This window comes from Aotus nancymaae, unplaced genomic scaffold (assembly GCF_030222135.1).
Source record: "Aotus nancymaae isolate 86718 unplaced genomic scaffold, 86718_ANA_hifiasm-v0.15.2.pri h1tg000092l, whole genome shotgun sequence".
Lineage (NCBI taxonomy): Eukaryota > Metazoa > Chordata > Mammalia > Primates > Aotidae > Aotus > Aotus nancymaae.
In genome coordinates, this window is record NW_026988507.1 from 6,641,727 (window position 1) to 6,665,078 (window position 23,352).

The following is a 23,352-nucleotide window of genomic DNA, read 5'->3' on the forward strand; positions in this document are numbered from 1 at the left end:
TGCCCCCTTTTTTCTAATTAAATATTTATGTTACTCTGAAGTATAATTTTGTTAAAAATTTGCTATTTTTTCCATTAGTTACAGCTTTTTCTTTTAATTAGTGTTCCAGGAGTTGTGGAGGAGGGGAAAGGTCTCGAGAATCTTATTGTGTGAATAACTTTGGCCATCGTCTTGCTGACAATGAATGCCAAGAACTGTCCCGAGTGACAAAAGAGAATTGCAATGAATTTTCCTGTCCCAGTTGGGCTACTAGTGAATGGAGTGAGGTACATTAAACACATGAGGCTTGGAACTATTAAAATACTGTGTTAGTAAAGCTTTGTAATCTAAGACTTAACAAAATTTGAAAGTGCTTAAATTTGTTTCATCATTTTGTAAATAACTATTATCAAGGCAATCAGAAATTTACAAGACAGGCCAAACACAGTGTCTCATGCCTATAATACCCAGCTCTATGGGAGGCTGAGGTGGGCAAATTTCTTGAGCTCAGAAATTCGAGACCAGCCTGAGCAACATGGTGAAACCTAGCCAGGTGTGGTGGTACACATCTGTGGTCCCAGCTACTCGAGAGGCTGAGTTGGGAAGATTGCTTGAGCCTGGGAGGTGGAGGTTGCAGTGAGCAGAGATTGCAGTGAGCTGAGATTGGCCTCTGCACTCCAGCCTGGGTGACAAAGTGAGACTCTGTCTCAACAATCAAACAAAAAAATGAGATGTACAAGATAGTTTGTCTTTACACTATTTACAGTTTCTTGCTAGCAATAACACTAACTGATGTTTAATGTATAACCCTTTGCATAAGAAAGTGCCAGGGTCCACAGCAGCATGGGATGTATACTTATCCTAGGGTTAGTTTTGCATCTTTGTTTCTAGGATAAATGGATGTTGAGCAACAGAAGTTAGGGGCAGGCTGATTTTACCCAGTGAATGTCTCTGGAGAAGTGAGGGAAAATCCATTTGGAAATGATCTTTCAACTGTATTTTCATATGCAAATTGATCATTGCATCATTTTAAGGCATTTGTATTGACTAATGCTGCAAATAAATAATGATCACTTGTATTCTTACAGTGCCTTGTTACATGTGGTAAAGGAACAAAGCAGCGGCAGGTATGGTGTCAGCTGAATGAAGATCACTTGAGTGATGGCTTCTGTAATTCAAATACCAAACCTGAATCTCTGAGTCCATGTGAACTTCATACATGTGCTTCCTGGCAAGTAGGACCATGGGGTCCTGTGAGTATATGATATGGGTTTTTCTAATTTGATTTATGTTTACAGAATAACACAAAAGTTGTGTTATATTTACTCCTCCCTTAGTGGATGCATTGGAATTTGGCTTGTTTTTTTAAAAAACAACAACTCTGAAATGTGAATCTTTATGTGCAACTAGTTGAGAGCACTGCTTATTTTACTGTAATAAGTATTTCAGCTTTGCTTTTGAACTTCCTTTTGTTAACCAAAATGCTACAGACTTTATGCTTTAGTTTTGTTTAAATTATAAATGTTTTCATCTCTGTCTGCATTGATATTTTTACTGTATTTAAGATAGGCATTGTTTAGACGTTTTACTGAACAGGCAGCTAAGAGTCTGCAGAATGAGCAATGATCAGGCTAGTTGAGGATAGTGTAGCTTATTATTTCGTAGAGGTTGCCACAGTTGACAGAAGCCTTCTCTCATCTTCCCTTTAACTTTATCATATGTTGTTTCTTCTTTGTCTCTTTAAAATTTACTTAGTATATTAAATGACATTCGTATACTAGGTGGAGTTTGAAAAGTATATCAAATTACATGCATACGCTAAGTGGAGTTTCCTTAAATCATATTGACTGTTTCTAAAATATCAGGCCTCTATTTATATTTTTATGTGACAACTTTTTAGGATACAGTAATTGTTGTACAGATTGGTTAACTTCAATATTTGATTTGTATTTACTAAATTTGAATAAATATGCATATTGAATTTGCTCTTTTTAAGTCAAATCTGGTATAAAGGACTGGTGAAAAGATTACTGAAAGCATATTATTAACAGAGTATTTGTTAAGAAAATAAATAGAAGTTCACGTAACTTTTGGAAAACAACTTTTTTTAATATCTATTTATATTCTTCTTACAGTGCACAACCACGTGTGGACATGGGTATCAGATGCGAGATGTTAAATGTGTCAGTGAGCTAGTTAGTGCAGTGTTAGAGGACACAGAATGCCATGAAGCTAGTCGCCCCAGTGACAGACAGGTAAAGGAATCATGGGTTACAAACAAAAAGATTTATGAGTCAGAAATATTACCGATGTGTTAAAATTATTTCTTGTTTTTTTTCCACTTAATCTTATATGCCTTAAAAATGTATGTGACAGACAGACAAAAAAATATGTAGAATTTGTTTTGCCAGCTTTGTAGCTTTATTAATGAATATTTTTTACTCTTTTTTCTGCTAATAATTTTTACTCATTTAACTTGTGTATTTTCATTCTTTGAACTGAAGAAGAAGGATATCTATTATTAAACTCCTAAAGTGTATTGTGCTTTTCAAGGTAGAGTTCTGTGTCCATTCAGAATGTTTTAGCTGAGCAGTATTTAAGACTGATGCTCTTTTCCTTTTCAACAATCAAACAGAATGGTCCAAACTTCAGGATTCAGTCATTATCCACTACTGATACTTGACAATACTGTAGTTCGTGCTTTTAAAAAATGAAAACATTCATATTACCTATTTGTAATTTAGTATGCAACTATTCTTGAGACATATAGAAGAAATGAAGTATTGGATTTTATATAAATCAGTCATTAATTAATGTTTTACGAGATTCATTTTTCTTCTGAACAGAAATGTGCACTTACATCTTGCCCATTTATTTCTAAACTTGAGACTACTTTATCACCAACTGTTCTCATAGAGAAGATGGCAAAATGGCGACATGGTTCTTGGACCCCAGTAAGTGAATTTCTTTAAGATATACAGCGTTTCTATTATGGAGGCTTTTAGACATCAACAAAATGGTTGTTAGAGATTTCACAAATTAATATACACATTCAGTCTCAGGTATTTTGATGTTATAGAAGAAACATAGGGTTTAGAATTAGGAATTAATGGCCAAGTCTTTTGCCTTTCAAGTGTCTGTGGACAAGAAATTGAAGTTTTCTGAGTCTATTTGCTAATCTTCAAAATGGGAATAATAATAATACTCAGGTCACAGGTTGTTATGAGAAGCAGATACAGTATTAGGCTTTTATCAGCTTTTATTTAAACTACAGACATTTTCATGTTGTTTTTCTACACTGAAATGAAAGCTTTAATGTATGTGGAGTATACTTTGCTATAATCTTATAGAATATGTATTTTTAAGCTTCATGTATTCTCTGAATATTTTAATTATGGAATCATGTCTGTTACTTAGATAATAATAGATACTAGATATCAAAGTTATTTTTATTGATATTGTAAGATTCTCTTATCTAAAATATTTTCAGTATCTTTAATTTTTAGCAAATAACTAAGCATTATTTTAAATCATATTTATATATTATTGAAATTATTGTACATTATTTGTGAAATTTATGATATAAACTGATTGGAATATTCACTACTCCATCTTTATTTGACTCAGATGTGATGTCAGGTGATATTACCTATAATTTAAAATTTCTCAAGAAACTGGATGTTTTAGAAATGTGAATAACAGTGATGTATAAGGGACATGTGCGAGGAACTACTGTGTAATGCCTGGATGCAATTTGATTTTTTAAAAAGTGCTCCGTATCTTGTGGAAGAGGTACTCAAGCCCGCTATGTAAGCTGTCGCGATGCTCTTGATAGAATAGCAGATGAATCACATTGTGCCCACTTACCTCGACCTGCTGAAATATGGGACTGTTTTAGCCCTTGTGGAGAGTGGCAAGCAGGGGATTGGTCACCTGTAAGTATTCTTATGAGAAAAACAGAAAATGAAAAATTTAACTATATTTGATATTAAATATAAATTAATGTTGTATATTACCGTTGGCTAAATTTTTGATCAGTGTTCAGCTTCCTGTGGCCATGGAAAAACAACTCGACAAGTTTTATGCGTCAACTACCATCAGCCAATTGATGAGAAATACTGTGATCCTGAAGTTCGCCCTTCGATGGAGCAAACATGTAGCCTGGCAGCCTGCCTACCCACATACAGACACTTTCCTCATTCCTCTGTGCAGCCAAGCTATTATCCAAGCATGAATTTGCCATTAACTCACAAACTTGAAGATGATGAAAATCAGGTGGTTTATCCATTAGTCAGAGGAAACCAGTGGAGAACTGGACCATGGGGATCAGTAAGCCATCTTTATTGAGTTATATTAATTCTGTAATTTTGTTACTTTACATCCTTTTAACAGGTATGTATATGATGTCATCAGTACTTTAAATGCTAAATATGACGATCAATAGTTTAAATATTGAAAGGATTAAGCATTTTTTGATGCTGATTACAAATGCTAGAGTTCTTATTAAATTATGCACTAATGTGTTATTATTATTACAGAGGAATGTACTATAAAACAATCTGATTAGAATTCATTATAATAAAAACAAAAAAATCCTTTAAGGGGTAAAACTATAAATATTTATGAAAAAACCTAAACCCAAAAATTATTATGATAGCAATACAATAAGCTGGTATAAAATCATGACAAACTACAAATGGTATAATTGTAGTTCATATTTTATATGAGACTAATAATACAAAATAAAGAAAGCCACCAGTGTCAAGTTGAGTAATTTACTAGTCTTTTATTCCGTCCTAGTGAGACCTCAAAACTTTAATTTCTTTTTACTTAACACTTATGATAAAAGTGAAAATTGTTTCCTAATGCAAACTTGAAAGTCCCACCTTTTCATCAACAAATTCTAATGAAGCTCCCAGTAAGCCTCAAGTGTTTTGACAGATTTTCTCAATTCAAATTGTGATTCCAATGAAGGAGATTTTAATGTAGAGTTTGATTTTGATTGAGTCAATGCTGATTTTTTTTTACCACATATAAATTTATGATGTGGAATCTGCAGTTTGTGCATATTTTGTGTTTTATCCTTGTCAGTGCTCTAGCAGTTGTTCTGGAGGTCTTCAGCGCAGGGCTGTGGTCTGCCAGGATGAAAATGGACAAAGTGCCAGTTACTGTGATGCAGCCTCCAAGCCTCCAGAGTTAAAGCACTGTGATCCAGGGCCTTGTCCACAGTGGAACTACAGAAGTTGGAGAGAAGTAAGTCATAATACTTCCTAAACTTGTGAGATTATTACATCTTTGAAGATTGAAAATAAAAAGCACTTTATACTGTTTTATAATCTTATTTCACTGAACAATGTAGAAAAAGATTTTTTTTATTTTTTATTTTGAGACAGGGTCTCACTCTTTTGTCCAGGCTGGAGTGCAGTGGCACAATCTTGACTCACTGTGACCTCCAGCTCCTGGGCTCAAGTGATTCTCCTGCTAATTTTTTATATTTTAAATAGAGACAGGAATTTCACCATGTTGCCCAGGCTGATCTCAAACTCCTGGCCTCAAGTAATTCTCCTGCCTAGATTTTTTTTTTAACTGAGTGATTAAACCATGTTTTTTTAGTAGATATTCTGTCATGGTTTAGGTCACTCATTAATGATTTAAAAAATGCATACTCTAGATTTTTCAACAGAATCTAATATGGTAGGCAATATATCTGTGAACTACTAGTATCTTTCTAAAATTGGTTAGCTCTCTTAATATTTTTTAGAAAATTAAGTTGATATAAAAATAGAAAAATAGAATACAATATAGACCACGTTTTATCCTGTTATTGAGTTATGCATTTGGCAAATCTTTTTCTTTAAGCCAGGTAGTTGTCAGTTATTGAGCACATGCTTCATGCACTGGCACTCTCTAGGCACTGGAAATATAAAGATAATTTTTAAAGTCACTTTTAATAATTTCCTTCATAATATGGTATGGGAATGAAGCAAAGATTTCTATTAGCTTTGGATAAATCAGATGAGTGACCTAATTAAATTAGTCAAATATTTTTGCTTAATGATTTTTAGCTCATAATTTCAAACATTGGGAGTCTGAAATCAGGTTTTTAAAGTACACTCAGACCAGGTGCTAATGCATATCAAGCACATTTTGAAGATACATTTTTACTTTTTCCCAAAACGAAAGTAACTTCTATTTCTGAGTTTACATGCACTCATTTTGAAAATTCAAATTATATTTCAAAATGGAGATACAAACTTTTAGCAAAATTTGGTATATTTCCTGACAGAATTTTGTTCTACATGAGTTTTAGAAATTGATTCGTATTTACAGCTGCTTTGTTACTTGCTGTTTTTATATTATATATACTAAATGTCTTCATGTTTATAAAATTAGACCCACCTTATTATTAACAACTTTCATAATTTACATAGTAATCTGCTGATTGGATATTGAACATTATGTAAATAATGCTCATTACTTAGGTAAATAAATTCTTATTCTGGGTTACCCTGCCAACGTTATCTTACAGGTCCTGGATATCTTATTGAAATATATTATGATACTAATCCTCAAAATCTGGTCAACTTTTGAAATCGCGGAATTGAAACTTTGATTTATTTTTTTATCTAGGGAGAAATGTTGATAATTATGAAGTAATTATAAGCTTAAACTCTATTACTGGAGTAACATTACTAGATGTTAAAATTACTAGAGTAAACATAATTACTAATTGTTTAAACGTTGAATGAAGCAATACATTATTCTCTTTAAAACCACATAGTTTTGAATTTTCCTATTCTTGTTTTTAGTGTACAAAAACATGTGGAGGAGGAATAAAAATAAGACTTGTAACATGTCAATTTCCCAATGGCCAAATACTAGAAGATCACAACTGTGAAATCATAAACAAGCCGCCGAGTGTAATACAGTGTCATATGCATGCTTGCCCTGCTGATGTGTCATGGCATCAGGAACCATGGACATCGGTATGATAGTATTCTTATTTGTTAACATCTCATAAAGTTTGAGTCTGAGAGAGGCAGAGTTCATTCTTTTTTTTTTTCTTTAACTTTTATTTTACATTAGCGGGTACATATGCAGGATGTGCAGGTTTGTTACATAGGTAAACGTGTGCCATAGTGGTTTGCTGTACAGATTATCCCATCACCTAGGTATTAAACCTAGCATCCATTCGCTATTCTTCCTGATGTTCTCTCTCCACCCACACTCCCCCCACAACAGGCCCCAATGTGTGTGTTCATGTGTTCTCATTATTCAGCTCCCACTTATAAGTGAGAACATGCAATGTTTGGCATTCTGTTTCTGCTTAGTTTGCTGAGGATAATGGCTTCCAATTCTATCCATGTCCTTGCAAAGGACTTGATCTAATTCCTTTTTATGGCTGCATAGTATCCTGGCGTGTATATGGTATGATAGTATTCGTATTCTATTTTATTTTGCTCTATTTTGTCTCTTGCTTTAATTTCTTCTCTTTATAAATTGTGGAATGCATACACTTTATCTTCTCAGATTTCTTTTTAAGTAGATCATTGGCCCTCTTGGTTTGTGTTTTGAAATTTGATAGTTTAGAAGAGGAATCCATTTAATTTTAAGTAGTGTAACATATATAAGAGATTTTTATATATTTATTTTTTAATATGTGCATTTTGAACCATAACACTGTTCTAATGGAAATATTTTTTCCATTTTATCTTTGACTTGCTGTCAATTAATCAGGAATATTATATTATTTGCATTTATATGTAATGTTGACATTGTGCTTGTAAAAATGGCAAATTAAGGTTGTGTCTTGTTTAAGCATATAATTATATGTGGCTTTATCTGTTAATATCCATAGCTGATCCAAAAAACAAATAGCATTCTTTAAAACTTGTTTTTTGTCATGATTCAACTTATTATTTTGTTTGGAAATGTGAAAATATTATTTTTTAAAAAGTAGAGAAATTTACTTCCATAACATAACTTAGTTACAGTTTTTTACATACATCATTGCAAAAGTATAATTTATGTAATAATTTATATTATTATGCATTTCTCCCACTGTGTGGAGTTACTGTGGTTTGGGAATATTTCAATTTTCTGGGTGTTTATTGGAGCCATAGAAAAACACATAAACTTTGTTCATGAATGATTCTCTAATAGTCCTCAAATATCCTTTTTTGAGGAATAATTAATATATAAGTATATTGAAATAATCATTTTGATTACCATTGATGCTTTAAATTATGAATGACCAAGTACACTTTCATTAAATGAAAAACTGATTTGAATTTATAATCTATTTGTAATTAAATTTATAAAGCTAGATGGTTCTTTATTTGAAAATTAGTTATAACTCCAGTTTTATAACCAACCCTTGATGCCTGCACTTGTTTTGTTTTGCCCTACTCAAACATCTTTATAATAAGATGTAAACCCAAGTTCCAAGTCATGTTATTTGAAGAGTAGGTCAAGTTCTGGTTCAGGCCGAAATTCATCTTTATAGACAAAGTGTGACTGATGATATTAAACAACAGAACATTTCAACTTTATAGGAGGATCTTAAAGTAAAATTGCTGCCTCAAAGGACCGTCACCTTGTGGGAACTAATGAAAAACATATTTTGTCTTGGAAAGCATTCACATATGTATTTAATAAATGTCATTACTGACCATCTACTATATTGTAGGCACTGTGATACAGAGATAACTGAAACACATTTCTTTTTTTTTTTTTTTTTTGAAACACATTTCTTATCTCTATGGAGCTAACAGTTTACTTGGGGAGATTTGAAATAATTGTTAAGAACTCACCATAAAAAGATATTTTTTACTGGCTATCTTAGATTGGAAATCCACTTTCTGCTTACTATGTTTCTGTTGCATCTTCTTTCATTTTACTGGTTTTCATTTGCAAGCCTAGTTCTTAAGAAGGCTATGAATTACTTTCCTGGAATTTTTTTCCCAATTTGGAAAGCAGAATCCTAACCACTAATGAGATTGAATTGTAATGGCATTTGTTTCTGAGCACAGACATTTTATTTTCCCTACCCATTCATGACTTTAATTCACAAAGCATTAAACATTTACTTGGGTCTGATGCTTTATGCTAGGTATTGAAGGAATTAAAAGTAAGTGGTTTTGAGTCAGATTCTCTATTTTAGAGGTCAGTAAACTATGGTCCATGGACCAAATCTGGCCTGTTGCCTACTCTTGTAAATAAGTTTTATTGGAGCATAGTCATGCTCATTTGTTTATGTGTTATCTATAGCTGGTTTTGCACTACAGCAACAGTATTAATTAGTTGCAATGGAAACTCTGTAACCCACAAAGCCTGAAATATTTATTATCTGGTTTTTACTGGGAAAAGTTTGCTGATCTCTATTATATTTAATAAACATTATAATGCTTTTTAAGTTTAACATAAAAATGTACTTAGATTTATAGAATATTAAAATTACAAATAATTCATTCCAGGGAGTTTTAGATGTTTTTTGTCCTTTAAAATTTTACATTTTGAGGTTTATCAACCTTCTCTACATATCCACTGTGATATTCATACAATATTTATGTAAATGTATCTACTACTATATTCCAGTATATTTTTGTTATGCTATCTTTGTATGTAAATTATGTCTCAAGTGAAAAATCTGAATGTTCTTTGAAGTCCTATGTATAGATGACTTTTCAACCTCACAAAAACAAATGACCAAGGAAAAAATAATCACAGATTGCCGAATAGGAAGATAGATATGCAGAATTCTTTAGTGTTTATTACATGTGTATCTCTAAAGGAGTTCATTGAATAGTTCAGTCTTTGCACTATGAAGAAATGTAATATTTTTATTTTTTTGATAAGTTGAAGATAATGAAGTTTTAAAAATTACAATAATGTTTGTATAGAATTTTTACAAATATATTTATTTACTTTTTTATATGTATGAAGTACTTATACATCATTAAAGTGACTGGATTTCCTTTATTATCTGAGGCATATTTATTTGTTAAATTAGCCTTTTGTATTAAAAGGGTTTAGGGGATCTGAAGTTTTGTTGCCAGTGCCAAATATAACATTTTACCTCTTTCAATGTTGGTGTATATTAGACAAACTTCAGAATACCTCATTAGCATATCAGATTAATATTCTTTCATGGATAACTTTAACTTCAACAGATCCTGTTGACTAAGTAGCAAATTAAGAGTGTGTATGCATACGTGTGTGTGTATGAGTGAGTGACATGAAACCTCAGAAGCATTTTTTATTTGAAAGCAAATGAAATGTGAAATGTAAAATCATTTAAAATATTATTAGAAAGTTTTAAGATACATTTAAATTTTCTTATTGTTGTAGAAAGTCTTGTTCTGTAATAAAAAAAGGATAAATAAATCTTAACCTATGTTAATTTAACAGCTACATTTTTGGTGATCAGTAAGCATGAAATGATTGTATTTTAACCTGTTTATTAATGAGTATTGTGGCTTTGTGCTTTATGTCATTCATATGTATGTTGTATTTTTACTCCTTGGACTTAAAATGTTTTAAGTCACTGAACAGATCTTGTATTACTAATATAAGGAATACCTCCTTTCTTTTGGTGGTATTTTTCTTAAATAACAAACTATTAAATTCTCTTATGAAACTTTTAATCGTTGAATAGTATATATTTTCATAATTGTACTTAGTTTATGTATAAGCTACTGTGTTTTACATAATATTCCTATTAGAAATTAACACTGGGATTTAAAGGTATAAGATTTATTGGTTAGCTATCAACTTTTAAATACTGTGGAATTTTTAAAATTTTCTTTTTATATATTATAAACAATACAAATTAACGATGTAAGCAAATTTATTTAATAAGTTAAAAATGGGCGTGCTTACGACCAAAGTAGTCTTTAAAAGGTGAGTAAAAGTTTCACTTTTCTCATGCATATATAATAAGGGACATTACGTGTTACATACTTCAACTAGCAAATGCTATTTAAGTAAATTTATATTAATCAACTTCTATATTCTCACTAAGTTTTATTTAAGAATGCAGTGACAGGGCAAAGTCCTGTCTCAAAAAAATGTCCAGCCTGGTGACAGAGCAAAGTCCTGTCTCAAAAAAAAAAAAAAGAAGAAGAAGAAGAAGAAATGAGCATGTAGTAGCAGCAAACATCCAGTAAATCGGACATTTGTCAATTTTAAAAGAGCACTAAGGGTCTGAGCAGAGGGTGTTGGGCTTTGCCTTCCCCTGTAGCTCCCATTTAAGAGAAATACACTCAGGAAAAAACTGCCTCTATTGCTCCTAAGGCCAGCAGCAGCCAGGTAATGCATGTGAAAATAGTTTCAAGAAACAGTCACTTCTTCTTTTTTGTTTTTTTAATTGTACTTTAGGTTCTGGGGTACCTGTGCAGATCATGCAGGATTGTTGCATAGGTACATACGTGGCAATGTGGTTTGCTGCCTCCAGCCCCCCATTACCTTATCTGGTATTTCTCCCCATGTTATCCCTCCCCAACCTCCCCACACCCTGCTGTCCCTCCTCTAGCCCCCACCCAACAGACCCCCGTGTGTGATGCTCCCCTCCCTGCGTCCATGTGTTCTCATTCTTCAACATCTGCCTGTGAGTGAGAACTTACAGTGTTTGATTCTCTGTTCTTGTGTCAAAACTGTCACTGCTTTATGTTGACTTTGTAAAGTGGATGTTCGGTAAAAGCATTTATAATAATTGTTTTCTTAAGTTTGAAAAAGACACATAAGCATAGTAAACAGGCTAGAAGTCTATTTTAAAAGTAAATTTATAATACACTTATCATAGAAATATTAAACACTTAGCTAGTATTTCTCCATTTATGATGTTTACTGCTGCATCTTTCTAAAGTACATTCATTGATTCTCCCCAAAAGTATAAGTATCTCCTACATATTAGACATTGTACTGGTCACTACATATAAACCAGGTACTATCCCTGTGTACAAGGTGTTTGCAGTTTAGTAATGAATGTAATTAATAAACAGATGATCAGAATGCAGGGTAAGATTTCTATCCCATTTAAGTAACAACCAAGTGATTTATAATACTGAAGACCCATAATATTTTGGGCTTAATAGGTTGAGATAATCCAAGAATTAGTAGTGAAGATTGTACTTAACAATAAAATAATTTGGCAATTGTCCCTTCTAGAAAGCCTACACTAGTAGGCTATTCTGTCATAACCTGGCAAGAGATAAGCAGTGTCCTAATTCCCTACCATAAAATAATAATATCTTGTATCATTGCAACATCTACCTTTTCTGCACATGTGGATTTCGTATGTCACCAAAGAAAGGAATGTAGATGGATGTGTAGTTTACCCTAGATATGATGTTCTGAAAATACTTTTGAAGACAAAATTCAGTCCTGTAGATTTGAAACGTATGGTCTGGGAAAAGTTTAAGTGAATACTATAATTAATGGTGAGATCATAAAAGAAGAGAGAGAGAGAGAGTGTGTTTTTGTGTGTGTCTGTATGTGTTATAATGTTGAGTGAAGTTGGAATGTACAATACAAAATAACCCTAAAAACTCAATATGAAATAATGATAGGCCATATTTTCCTCTATGTTTCCATGTTAAAGAAAGCGAAAAATGTTCATGTTTCCATGGCAGTTCTCCTATTGTTTAGGCATAATGCTTCAGGAATGTTTAAGAATCTCAAGAAATTGTTCTCAGTGTTCTACAATATCTATGTAATATACACTGAGGCTGTTTATAGAAAATATATAAGCATTATTAATATTAGTGCATTCATATAACCCAAATTTTTGTTACAGAAACTTTATGTGTTACCTTCCAATAGTTTGAGAAAATCATATTTTAATTTTGATATTATCATATCACTCAAGACATTAACATTTTTATGTTTACTCCTTTTTAAGAATAAACATTTTTAAGTCATTATGATTTTTAATTTTTTGATCATATGTATCATTCTCAGTAGAACATTTTGAGCATGTGCCCTTATATATTTGTCTTATATAGTCATACATTACACACATAAATGAATATGTAATTATGTATTTTATAAAATATATACAAGTATAAATTTAAAAGGGTAGGTTGAATATTTAATGTTAAATATAATTTTTATTTTGTGAATTGTAACAAACTTTTCTCTCACAACTGTTCTACAATCTAGTTTTAAAAGTAGTAGACTATGATTCATTAGTTTTGAAAATTTTGGTTCAACACTGTGCTACAGCAGTTTTAAAATATGGTTTATTTCAATATGGTTTCAATAACTTCTTTAGCTGAAAAAATATACCTTACAAAATACCTCTAAATAACAAAGTTTATCACTGAATGCTCCTGATATATACACCAGCTATTGACTTTAAATCCAGTATAAATAATTATTGGAAAAAAATTGAAATTTTCCTTGGTCATTCAGTTTTTGAAGTACTACTAAAAGAAGCTATATTTTTATGTTTTAACAAGAAGCTTTAAAACTCAATGAAACTTTGAAATATTTGGAAGCCATTTAAACTGATTAGAAATTTTTGTATCAAAATTTAAAAAATATACAATTAGCATATCATTTCTGAAATTTTTGCTTCAAAGTTTTAAAAATATGCACTTGGCAAAATCACCCTCAGAAGAAAACTTTGCAATATTTCATTTAATTCTTACAAGTATATGTATGACATATAATAAAGTATAAGAGAGTTTTAATATATAAAAGGCCATATTACAACATAATGTGATAACAAAGTACCTTCCTAGATATGTCCTACTACCAGTAAATTAGGAATTGGGTAAATTCGTGTGTGAGGTTAAGTACAATCAAGGGGGTGGAGGATTACAACCAGGAAGCAGTCAATGGTGGCTATGAAAACAAATTACATAATTCCAATACTGACTAATTTATAACATTTGAGAGATATAATTGAACATATATTTCTCATAGGTATCTGAGTTTCTAAGTCATAGTTTTTCAAAAGGATATATTGCTCAGAGGTGGCAACAGTGATTCACTGGAGTGCCCAAAATATTATTTTTCAGGACATATACTCACATTTATTTTATCTAACATTGCAAGAAAATAAGCAAGATTTACTACATGGGGCTATATGTCTGACATACAACATTTATAACTCATTAGGTTTTCTGACAGAAGAAGGAGATCATCACTCTGTCATTCACTTTCAGTGTACTCACTGCAGCGCGTACATGCCCACTGAGGAAGATATATGAATTATATCATACATATAAACTCATAATCCTCTATAGTGAGCCAGGAGGAACTGCAGCTACTGCTGCTGCTGGTGGTGGTGGTGGTATTGGTTTGTTTATGTTTTAGTTTTAAGCACACAGACTTTTGCTGGTTATGTTCAAAGTCATAATGATGATTGGGCTCATAAAGATGAATTACCAATTTTTCTATTACCAAAAAGAGCTTGTTCCAAATTTGCTGAATTTTTTTCTCTGAGAAAAATGTGATACATAGTATCTAGTCTTTAAGGTGAAGGAAACATTTAGTTTGTGAAAGTGGTCTGTCAGAACAAGGGTGGGTATAAAGTTAGAAATATGAATTAGGACCATGTCAAAGAGGACCAATGAGGAGCATGCCTAAGAAATTTTTTAAATTCTATAGGTATAGAATAAGTTTATTTTTTTTTGGACTCGGTGTCAGAACTGTGTCTTGAGATGATTAGTGGACAGTTCTCATCATAAAATATCAGCAAACTGAAATGTGACAGAATGGAGATGAAAAGTCAAGGAGAGAATGTTTTAAAAGCTAAGGATGATTTAGGGGACATTTGTGCAGCTAGTGCTTAGATGTTCACGGATTACTCACCTGCAACACTTAAATGTCTGCAGGTAGAGTAGAAGAAGCCAGTGGAGGAGTGATTGATGGGGCTGTTTTTGATCCAAGGGTGGGGTGGCATCTGAAGGTGGGAGTAAAAGAGGTATAACACAACATCTGAACAGAATCAAGTTGAGAAAAGCCATGATGGGTAATTTTGAGATCAGGAAAGGAGAGTAAAAGTTTAGGGAGTGAGTGAAGAAGTCAATTTGAAAGCACTAGGATTACATGATGCAGTGTAAAGGGCCCATTTGATGATACATAGCAAGATTTTGTATTAGTCTTATGTAAGATGATATAATCTTGCCTTTACCAAGAGAAATGTGAACTTTCATTTACAAAAATGTTTGAAGACATATTATTCCTAAGTCTTGAATATTAAGTATCAGGTCTATCCTAGATCTTGTAGGTAAGAATAAGAGCTGTGGTATTAGAATGCCTGGGTTTGACTCCTGTTTTACTCAGTGACCTTTGCCAAGTTACTTAGCATTTCTAACGTTTCATTTTCTTAGAATAAAAATAGTAGCTCACTAAAGAAGGTATTTTTTTAATGATAAAATTGAATAGAAAAAGTGGTTGAAATAGGGCCTGTTACATAAAGGCTCAATATATTTTGTTTATTGTTATCACTTATCCAGTAAGTATATACAATCTTTTTCAAGTAGTTAAAAATCCAAATATAGTAGAAAAGGCTAATAATATATCAAACAATCTGAAACAAGTCTACTTGAGCAACTTGTACTCTAGTATAAGAGAGAAATCAATTTGGACTGGAGCTATTTTTGTTTTCTTTAAAGTAAACTTTTATGGAAATAAGACATCCAGCAAACTTCAAATCATAATGATCCAGTTCAATGAATTTTCCAAAGTGAACACACCTATGTAGAGAATGCTCAAACCAAGAACATGAGCACCACAGAAATCCCCCACATCCCCACTTGTAGTTGCTATCTTCCCAAAAGGTAATCCCTTTTCTGACATCAAACATAATAAATTCCTTTGCCTTCCTTTGCATTTTAAATGAATGAAACTTAAACAATTTGTGAGAGTTAGGATACTGGACTTGAGACTCATTTATGTTGCGTGTATTTGTAGTTTCTCATTGCAATCTAGTAGTATATTACTTGTATAAACTGTAATTGTATGATGTCTATGAATAGATGAATTAATATGATTTATCCTTCAGTTGACAAATATTTGGGATTGTTTTTAATGTAGGACCTACAAACAATGCTGTGATGAACATTTCTTAGACATATCTTTTAGTGAACATGTGTATACATATCTGTTGGCTAGCTAGCCAGGAGTTGAATTGCAGAATCCTAGTGTATCTGTAAGTTCAGTTTTAGTAAATACTATATGACAGTTTTCTAAAGTGGCTGTATGAGAATTTCACTTGCCCCAAATCCTTGCTGACACTTGATATTATCAGAGTTTTAAATTTTAGTTAGTGAGTGTGTAATGGCATTTCTTTGTGGTTGTAGTTTGCATTTCTCTAATGTTTATTCCCAGGGATATCCTATTTTCTGAAGCACCTGTGGAAGTTTTTCGTCCATTTTTCTGTTGGATGATTTTCTTCATTATCTTATTGATATATGGGAATTATTTTTTGTTTTGGATATAAGTACCTTGTTAAATATATGTATTGAAGGATATATCACCACTTCATTTCGGTCTTTTATGGTCATTGAGTCCCAGCAATAGTTACTGAGAAGTAGCAACAGTAAAAGAGTTTCTACTTCTTCACATTAAGTAGATAGAGGGGAGATTCTGAGTGAACAAATATGGAGAAAATAGCAAACTGTTCTGTTTAGAGGATGAATGGCTTGTGTGTATAGCAAAGGTTTATTTTAAGATTATTTGAAAGGCAAACTTTTGAGGAGGGAAAACTTGCTACTTTGCTGGATTAATTAAGATAAGAAAGATTAGTGTTCCTGCAGTATTTCTCCTTTTAAAAAATGCTAAATCCCTAATTTATAATCTTTATAAATTTCTATTAAGTTTATTTATTCAGTAATATTTATCTAGCAGTTCCTGTGCATTAGACACCAATAGATGTGGAGGCTAAAAATACAATTAGATCAGAACATAGGAGAGTTTGTATTATAGGAGGTTAAAAAATGTTACAGCAAAAGAATGTACATATGATTAGTTTCTGCACACACAATCATGTGAGTGCAGAGGAAAGTGTTTAGGAGTGTAGTAGGATATGGGATGGGAAAGATTCCTCAAGGATTGAAAAGAGAAGAAAGTAATTTGTTTTTACCTGAGTCAAGTTTCATCATTGTTAGCTTTTTCAGTGTTTTAAATATCAGTTTGATATTTGGTAAAGAATTCTACCTCTGGAAGTTAGAACCCATTCAAAATCAGTAGAAACTAGCAATGAAATTAAATTTGCAGGAAAAATAGTTTTATAAAAAAATTTGGTACATTTAATCATAAAGTATAGATTATTGAAATACTTAAACAGATAATTGTCAAATTATTTTTGAGACAAATATTTCTTTTAATGGGATATTAATAATCAGAATCACTCTAAAATATAAATAAAAACATACCTAAAATACTAAAGCAAGCAGTCAGATTTCTACTTTGGTATAATCATTAAAATAGTCAACAAAAGACTTGCCCATAGTAGAACCATTTCTATTTCTTGCCTCTAACTTTTTTCGAGGTATAAACATAGATTTAGAAAAGTTCATGTCTTCTATTGTAGTAAATTTTGCCATCCTACACAAACCCTATAATACTCAATAGGAAAAATCAGAAGACACATTTTGTGTCATTAATGATTAATCATTCTGTTTGGGTTGTCATTAAATATAGTGTGATAATTAAAATGTGTGAATCATAATGTATAAATGATAATGTGTAAATGATGTGACTATGTTCTTTTTAGGAGAAGGAAGAATAAAAGAAAATTTATACTGCTACACTAATAAAAATTTTTTTACCTATTCTGCCAACTAGAGAATGTTCATTGTTCTGTCTGAAGTCAGCATCTTTATTGTTTATTCGTGGGCCTTAGGAGAATTTTCACATCTAGAAATAGGGAAGGTAATCAGACATGACACCTCCCTCACTCCTGGACATTTCTGTGACAGGGAGCTGGCTCAATGATAGTAGCTCAAATGGGATCCTGTCTCCTTGTCATTATTTCTCTTCTAAAATTGGCAAGGTGTCAATCTCAGGTGAAATCAGGAGAACTTTCTTGTCTCTGCTGATCCACAGGGTACCCCTTAGAGTCAGAAGAAAACAACAGAAATCTTGAAAAAGAGATTTATTAGTGCAGCTTTCCTTTCAAAGTTATTTTTGTGGGACTAAAGATCATTCAACTCTGACCGATTCAGATAATGTAGATTGCATATTTAAAAGGTCTTGGTTGTATGTATACATTTTAATTTTATAAAACTACACCTTTTAAATAAAAATGCTCAAGCAACTGAATTTTCTTTCTACTGAAGAGTAAGTGTAGAATAGTAGATCAGCTCTTATGTTTATGTCTCAATAGTAGACAATTTGAAGCTTTGTAATGTAAAAAAAATAAAAATAGAATTTGAGTAGAAATACAGGAAGCATATGTAAGACTGATGATCTCTATATATACGAGTTTGCTCCTGTGTTTTTCTTTTTTTTTCTACATAGCATCGATTCATTTCTTTATTCAGTAAACATTTATAGAACTGGTCTCTGCCCTTATTGGGTTTAGAATTCTTATTTATAATTTCATGATTTTATTCAAATTTCTAGTGTGTTAATAAGGTATTTCATTTATTCATATATGATAAAGTAGTGATTTAAGATTGTGGTCTACATTGAGGAGGTACCTTAAGAGATTTATTTGTATTTTATTAAATGTTCCCTCTAAAGTTTTCTGTGTCACTCTCAAGCTCTAAAAATTTTACACAGTTATTTTTAAAGTCAAAATGTGGAGAAAACTGTGCTCAATAAAACTCAGTTTCTTACAGATTGGGGAAATGTTTATATATATATGTATTTTTTTTTTGATGCTTAGAAAAATTCTAGGAAAGTTTTTAAAAGAGACATTAGTTGGAAAGATGTTTCGTTTACGGTGTTAAAAAGCAGATGATATTTTGAAAACTGATTTTATCACAAATTAAAATTTAAAGGTCTGGGGAAGACTTAAAGGTTTAATTTATATACCTATGTCTTAGTAAAAGAGCCAATATAAAACTTTGATACTTATTTGATAATTTTGAAGACTAAACGATGTCAGATTTCCTTTCTGTCAAAAGATGCCCCATAATTCAGGTATGTAGAATTTGCATTGTTCTCATTTAAGTAAACAACAATAATGCAATATGTTTTCATTGGACCATAAATACTGTATATATCTAAAGAGTTAAGTTATAATGGCTCTTGAAATATTTTTAAAATATCATTTTCTCTCTTTTTATCGTATCTTTAAAATTTGGAAAGACTTCCAGTTTTTTCTTTCTTATCCCTTCTTATCTACACAAAGCATAAATTCTTTGAAGAAAATTTTCAATCCAAGTGCATAAAGCTTCAGTTGTGTCCTAGCAAAACTTTCTAAAGTTGGAGGCCATACCATAACACAATATAGCCTATTTCTTTTTAGGAAAACTAACAAACATTTGCTTCCAGTTCTCATTCTGCACCCTGAAGTAAGAATCAATCAAATTCCTCCTAAATAGGGCAAGTATTTGAAGACAGTTGTTTTTCTCTGCCTTCTGCTTTCCAGAAATCCAAAATTATTAAGTATATCTATTTTGTTCAATTATTTAATCATTTCAATCTCCTTTGTTATGATATCCTCAAAATGTGACATCTAGAATTTCATTCATTAGAAAAAAAAAGGACCTCATTGGAGAAAATGTAGCTGTAACAAATATTGCCAACCTTGTTATTTATTTTTTATTTATTCATTTTACTTTAAGCTCTAGGATACATATGCAGAATGTGCAAGTTTATTACATAGGTATACATGTGCCATGGTGGTTTGTTGCACCCTTCAACCCATCATCTAGGTCTTAAGCCCCATGTGCATTAGTTATTTTTCCTAATGCTCTCCCTCCCCTTACCCCCCACATCTGACAGGCCCTGGTGTGTGATGTTCCTCTCCCTGCGTCCATGTGTTCTCATAGTTCAACACCCACTTATGAGTGAGAATATGTGGTGTTTGGTTTTCTGTTCCTGCATTACTTTGCTGAGAATGATGGCTTCCAGCTTCATCCATGTTCCTGCAAAGGGCATGAACCCATTCTTTTTTATGGCTGCATAGTATTCTATGGTGTATATGTGCCACATTTTCTCTATCCAGTCTATCATTGATGGGTATTTGGGTTGGTTCCAAGTTTTTGCTACTGTAAATAGTGCTGCAATAAACATATGTGTGCATGTGTCTTTATAATAGAATGATTAATAATCCTTTGGGTATATACCCAGTAATGGGATTGCTGGGTGAAATGATATTTCTGGTTTAGATCCTTGAGGAATTGCCACACTGTCTTCCACAATGGTTAGACTAATTTACATTCCCACCAACAGTGTGAAAGCGTTCCTATTTCTCCACATCCTCACTAGCATCTGTTGTTTCCTGACTTTTTAATGATTACCATTCTAACAGGTGTGAAATGGTATCTCATTGTGGTTTTGATTTGCATTTCTCTAATGACCAGTGATGATGAGCTTTTTTCATATGTTTGGCCAACCTTGTCATTACCACTGTGCCCAATATGATCAATACTGCCTCAAATTTCAGTTTTTGGTAGTTACCCAGTTTTCTGATACTGATTTTCTATCAGTATAAACCTATATGCATAGTGTGTAATATTATTAAATCAGATATTATTTATCCTAGTGGTATAAATATTTTTAAGTCAAACTCTAGAACTTTTATTTTTCCCATGATAGCTTGGATATATACATTTTTCATTTTCATTCTCATATCCCAACTTTTTTTTTTTTTTTTGAGACAGGGTCTTGCTTTGTTGCCCAGGCTGAAGAATGTGGGCTCAGTCCTAGCTCACTGCAGCCTCAAAGTCCTGGGCTCAAGTGATCCTCCCACTTCAGCCTTCTGAGTAGTGAGAACTACAGGTGCACCCACCACGTCCAGCTAATTTGTGTGTGTGTGGAGACGGAGTCTCACTTTGTTGCCCAAGCAGGTCTCAAACTCCTAGCTTTTAATGATCACCCTTCCTTGGCCTCCCAAAGTGCTGGGGTTACAGACATGAGCTACTGCACTCAGCCCTAACTTTTTAATAAATCCTAACTTTATGACCCAAGTAAATTAGAAAATATGCTTTCTCATGTCTTCATAAAGTAAATAATAGTGTCCTTTACAACAGAGTGCATCCAGAGCTCTAGAACATATCTCTAGAGACTTCCAGTTTGACAGTGATTTCTATTAGTAAACAAAATATCATTAATTGTAGTTTTGAATATAGTCTTAATACATGTGTATTGTTTAAAAAAAAAAGAAATGGTGCCAAAGTCTAAAAGATAAAGAAGTATCTCTTATTTCAGTCTTTCCTCCCCTAGAAGTAATCTCTAATCCTTTCATCTGTATCTTTTGATATTTACCCTCCATATTGCCAAATAATAGGCTTATTCACCTGTTTCTGGATATATACAAACAAATTTACCTATCAACTCCCTTTTATAGAGGTTGACAATTCAGCTCTTTCACATAAACCGCTAATTCTTTAATTCATCTTCCAAATAAATTTTGATTAAGTCAATAGTGCTGCTATGTCAGTATAGAGCCAAGTAGTGAACTGTACTTTGAAACATTGCTCCTTTCTTACATAACTGTTCATTTTTCCTGGTGGGATTGCCTTATTTTAAAATTTGCTTAGTTTTGTTATGTTTTAATCACTGTTTTTTTCCTTAAGTGGTTGAACAGGTATGTAAAATCTCTATGAATGGGTTTTCTAAATGCTCAGCTAGTTCCTCTATTTTGGACTCCTTCCAGGGACACCTCCACCCCTAATCTGTCTCCTTTGATCTGGCATGGATGGCCTTAACCCTGCCGTACCCTTCTCTCATCCTGTGAAGTTTTTTCACTGGTCTTTGGTTTTGATAACTTTCTCTTACATCACATATATTTCTCTTTTTTGGTTTACCCTCTTATACTAAAACACTTTTGGCTGCCTGTGCCTTCCTTAAAAATGAAAAAAATAAGAGGTACAATTTCCCTTCTGTGCAAACCTTGAAATGTCTTTAGTCAATCCTTATATTGGAATAATTGACTACCTATAAAATTCTAGCTTGCAAATAATTTCCCTCAAAATTTTTGAGGAATTGCCTATTTTACTCTAGCATTCTGAGTCATTATTGAGAAGTCCAAATGGATTCTGATTTCTTCCCTGTTGTATGTGCCCTTGTTTCCATGCCTGTTCCAGTGAAGCTTTTGGTATCTTCTGTTTATCCCTGTCATTTGGATAGTTCCTGATGAAGTGACTTAATCTTTGCAAATATATTTAAAATTTAGTTTGCTAGACATTCTTTTCATAAGCTGTTTCATTAAAAATATTTGTGTTTGGAAAATTTGTTGTATTATACTTTGATAATTGCTATGCAACCATTTATATATTTTTTGAGCTCTTTCTGGTTGAATATTGGGATTCTTGGATTGGTCTTCTAATTTTCTTGCTTTTGTTCTTCCTATTTCTACTTCTGTCTTTTGATTTTACTTGATGGGAAACTTTATCATATTGAAACTATATATTGAATATTTTATTTTAGTTATATTTTTTAACTATCAAAAGGTTTGTCTTGCATTCTTATCATTTTAGTGTCATAGTGTTCTATTTTTATTTTGTCCATATAGCATCTACATCTCTTTCATAATTACAATATTTTTTTCAGAGAATGTTTGCTCTTTATTGCTCCTGATAAAGACACACTCAGGATTTGAGAAAGGAAGTAAAAAAAGGGAATAGAGACTTAGTATGATTTTAGATTATTGTGTCAAACACTATTTCAGGTTTACTCATACATTATCTAATTTAATGTCACAATCACCCTGAGATGTAGGTGTTATTATTACCATAACTTCTGACAGCTGAGATTCAGTTGTGGGCCTCTGACACCAGATCCCATCTACTACTAGATTATTATTCCATCTACTATTCTCCACTAGTGAAAATTATGAAACCTCATCTTAAATTTTGATACAGATAATTAATTTTGTGTGATTAAGGCAATAACTTAGAAATTAGCTTAAATTTATTGAAATATGAAATTAATCTCTAAAACATTTTCCCTCAACTTTATTGCATATGGAAAATAGACATTAATATGTGAAATGGGTGGTGGTCTTTTAATCTCAACTCTGACATTTCTCTGGTCAAAGCATTCATAGAATTGATTTATTTCTCATCCCAGAGTACTCTGTGCATATTCCTTTTCAGGCCTTTATAACGCTACTTAAAAGCAAACTTCTTGGCTTTATGGCTGTTATCTCCCACAGCTAGCACATAAAACATTGTGGAAACTTGAAATGATAAATCCTGCTATTTTGTTGGGATATTTTAAGAATTTTGTAAATGTTACCATAGT

General features: G+C 32.1%; 1 protein-coding gene across 1 annotated transcript in view; it reads left to right on the forward strand.

The window, feature by feature from the left end:
• The window catches only part of ADAMTS20 (ADAM metallopeptidase with thrombospondin type 1 motif 20), a 207,427-nt gene that overhangs the window by 121,594 nt on the left and 62,481 nt on the right, over positions 1-23,352 (forward strand). Inside the window, exons 21-28 of the mRNA XM_012459057.3 lie at positions 102-266; positions 1,068-1,232; positions 2,115-2,234; positions 2,826-2,933; positions 3,750-3,914; positions 4,018-4,308; positions 5,071-5,232; positions 6,789-6,965. Coding sequence (XP_012314480.2) covers positions 102-266; positions 1,068-1,232; positions 2,115-2,234; positions 2,826-2,933; positions 3,750-3,914; positions 4,018-4,308; positions 5,071-5,232; positions 6,789-6,965 — 1,353 coding nt within the window. The remainder of the gene's footprint in view (positions 1-101; positions 267-1,067; positions 1,233-2,114; positions 2,235-2,825; positions 2,934-3,749; positions 3,915-4,017; positions 4,309-5,070; positions 5,233-6,788; positions 6,966-23,352) is intronic.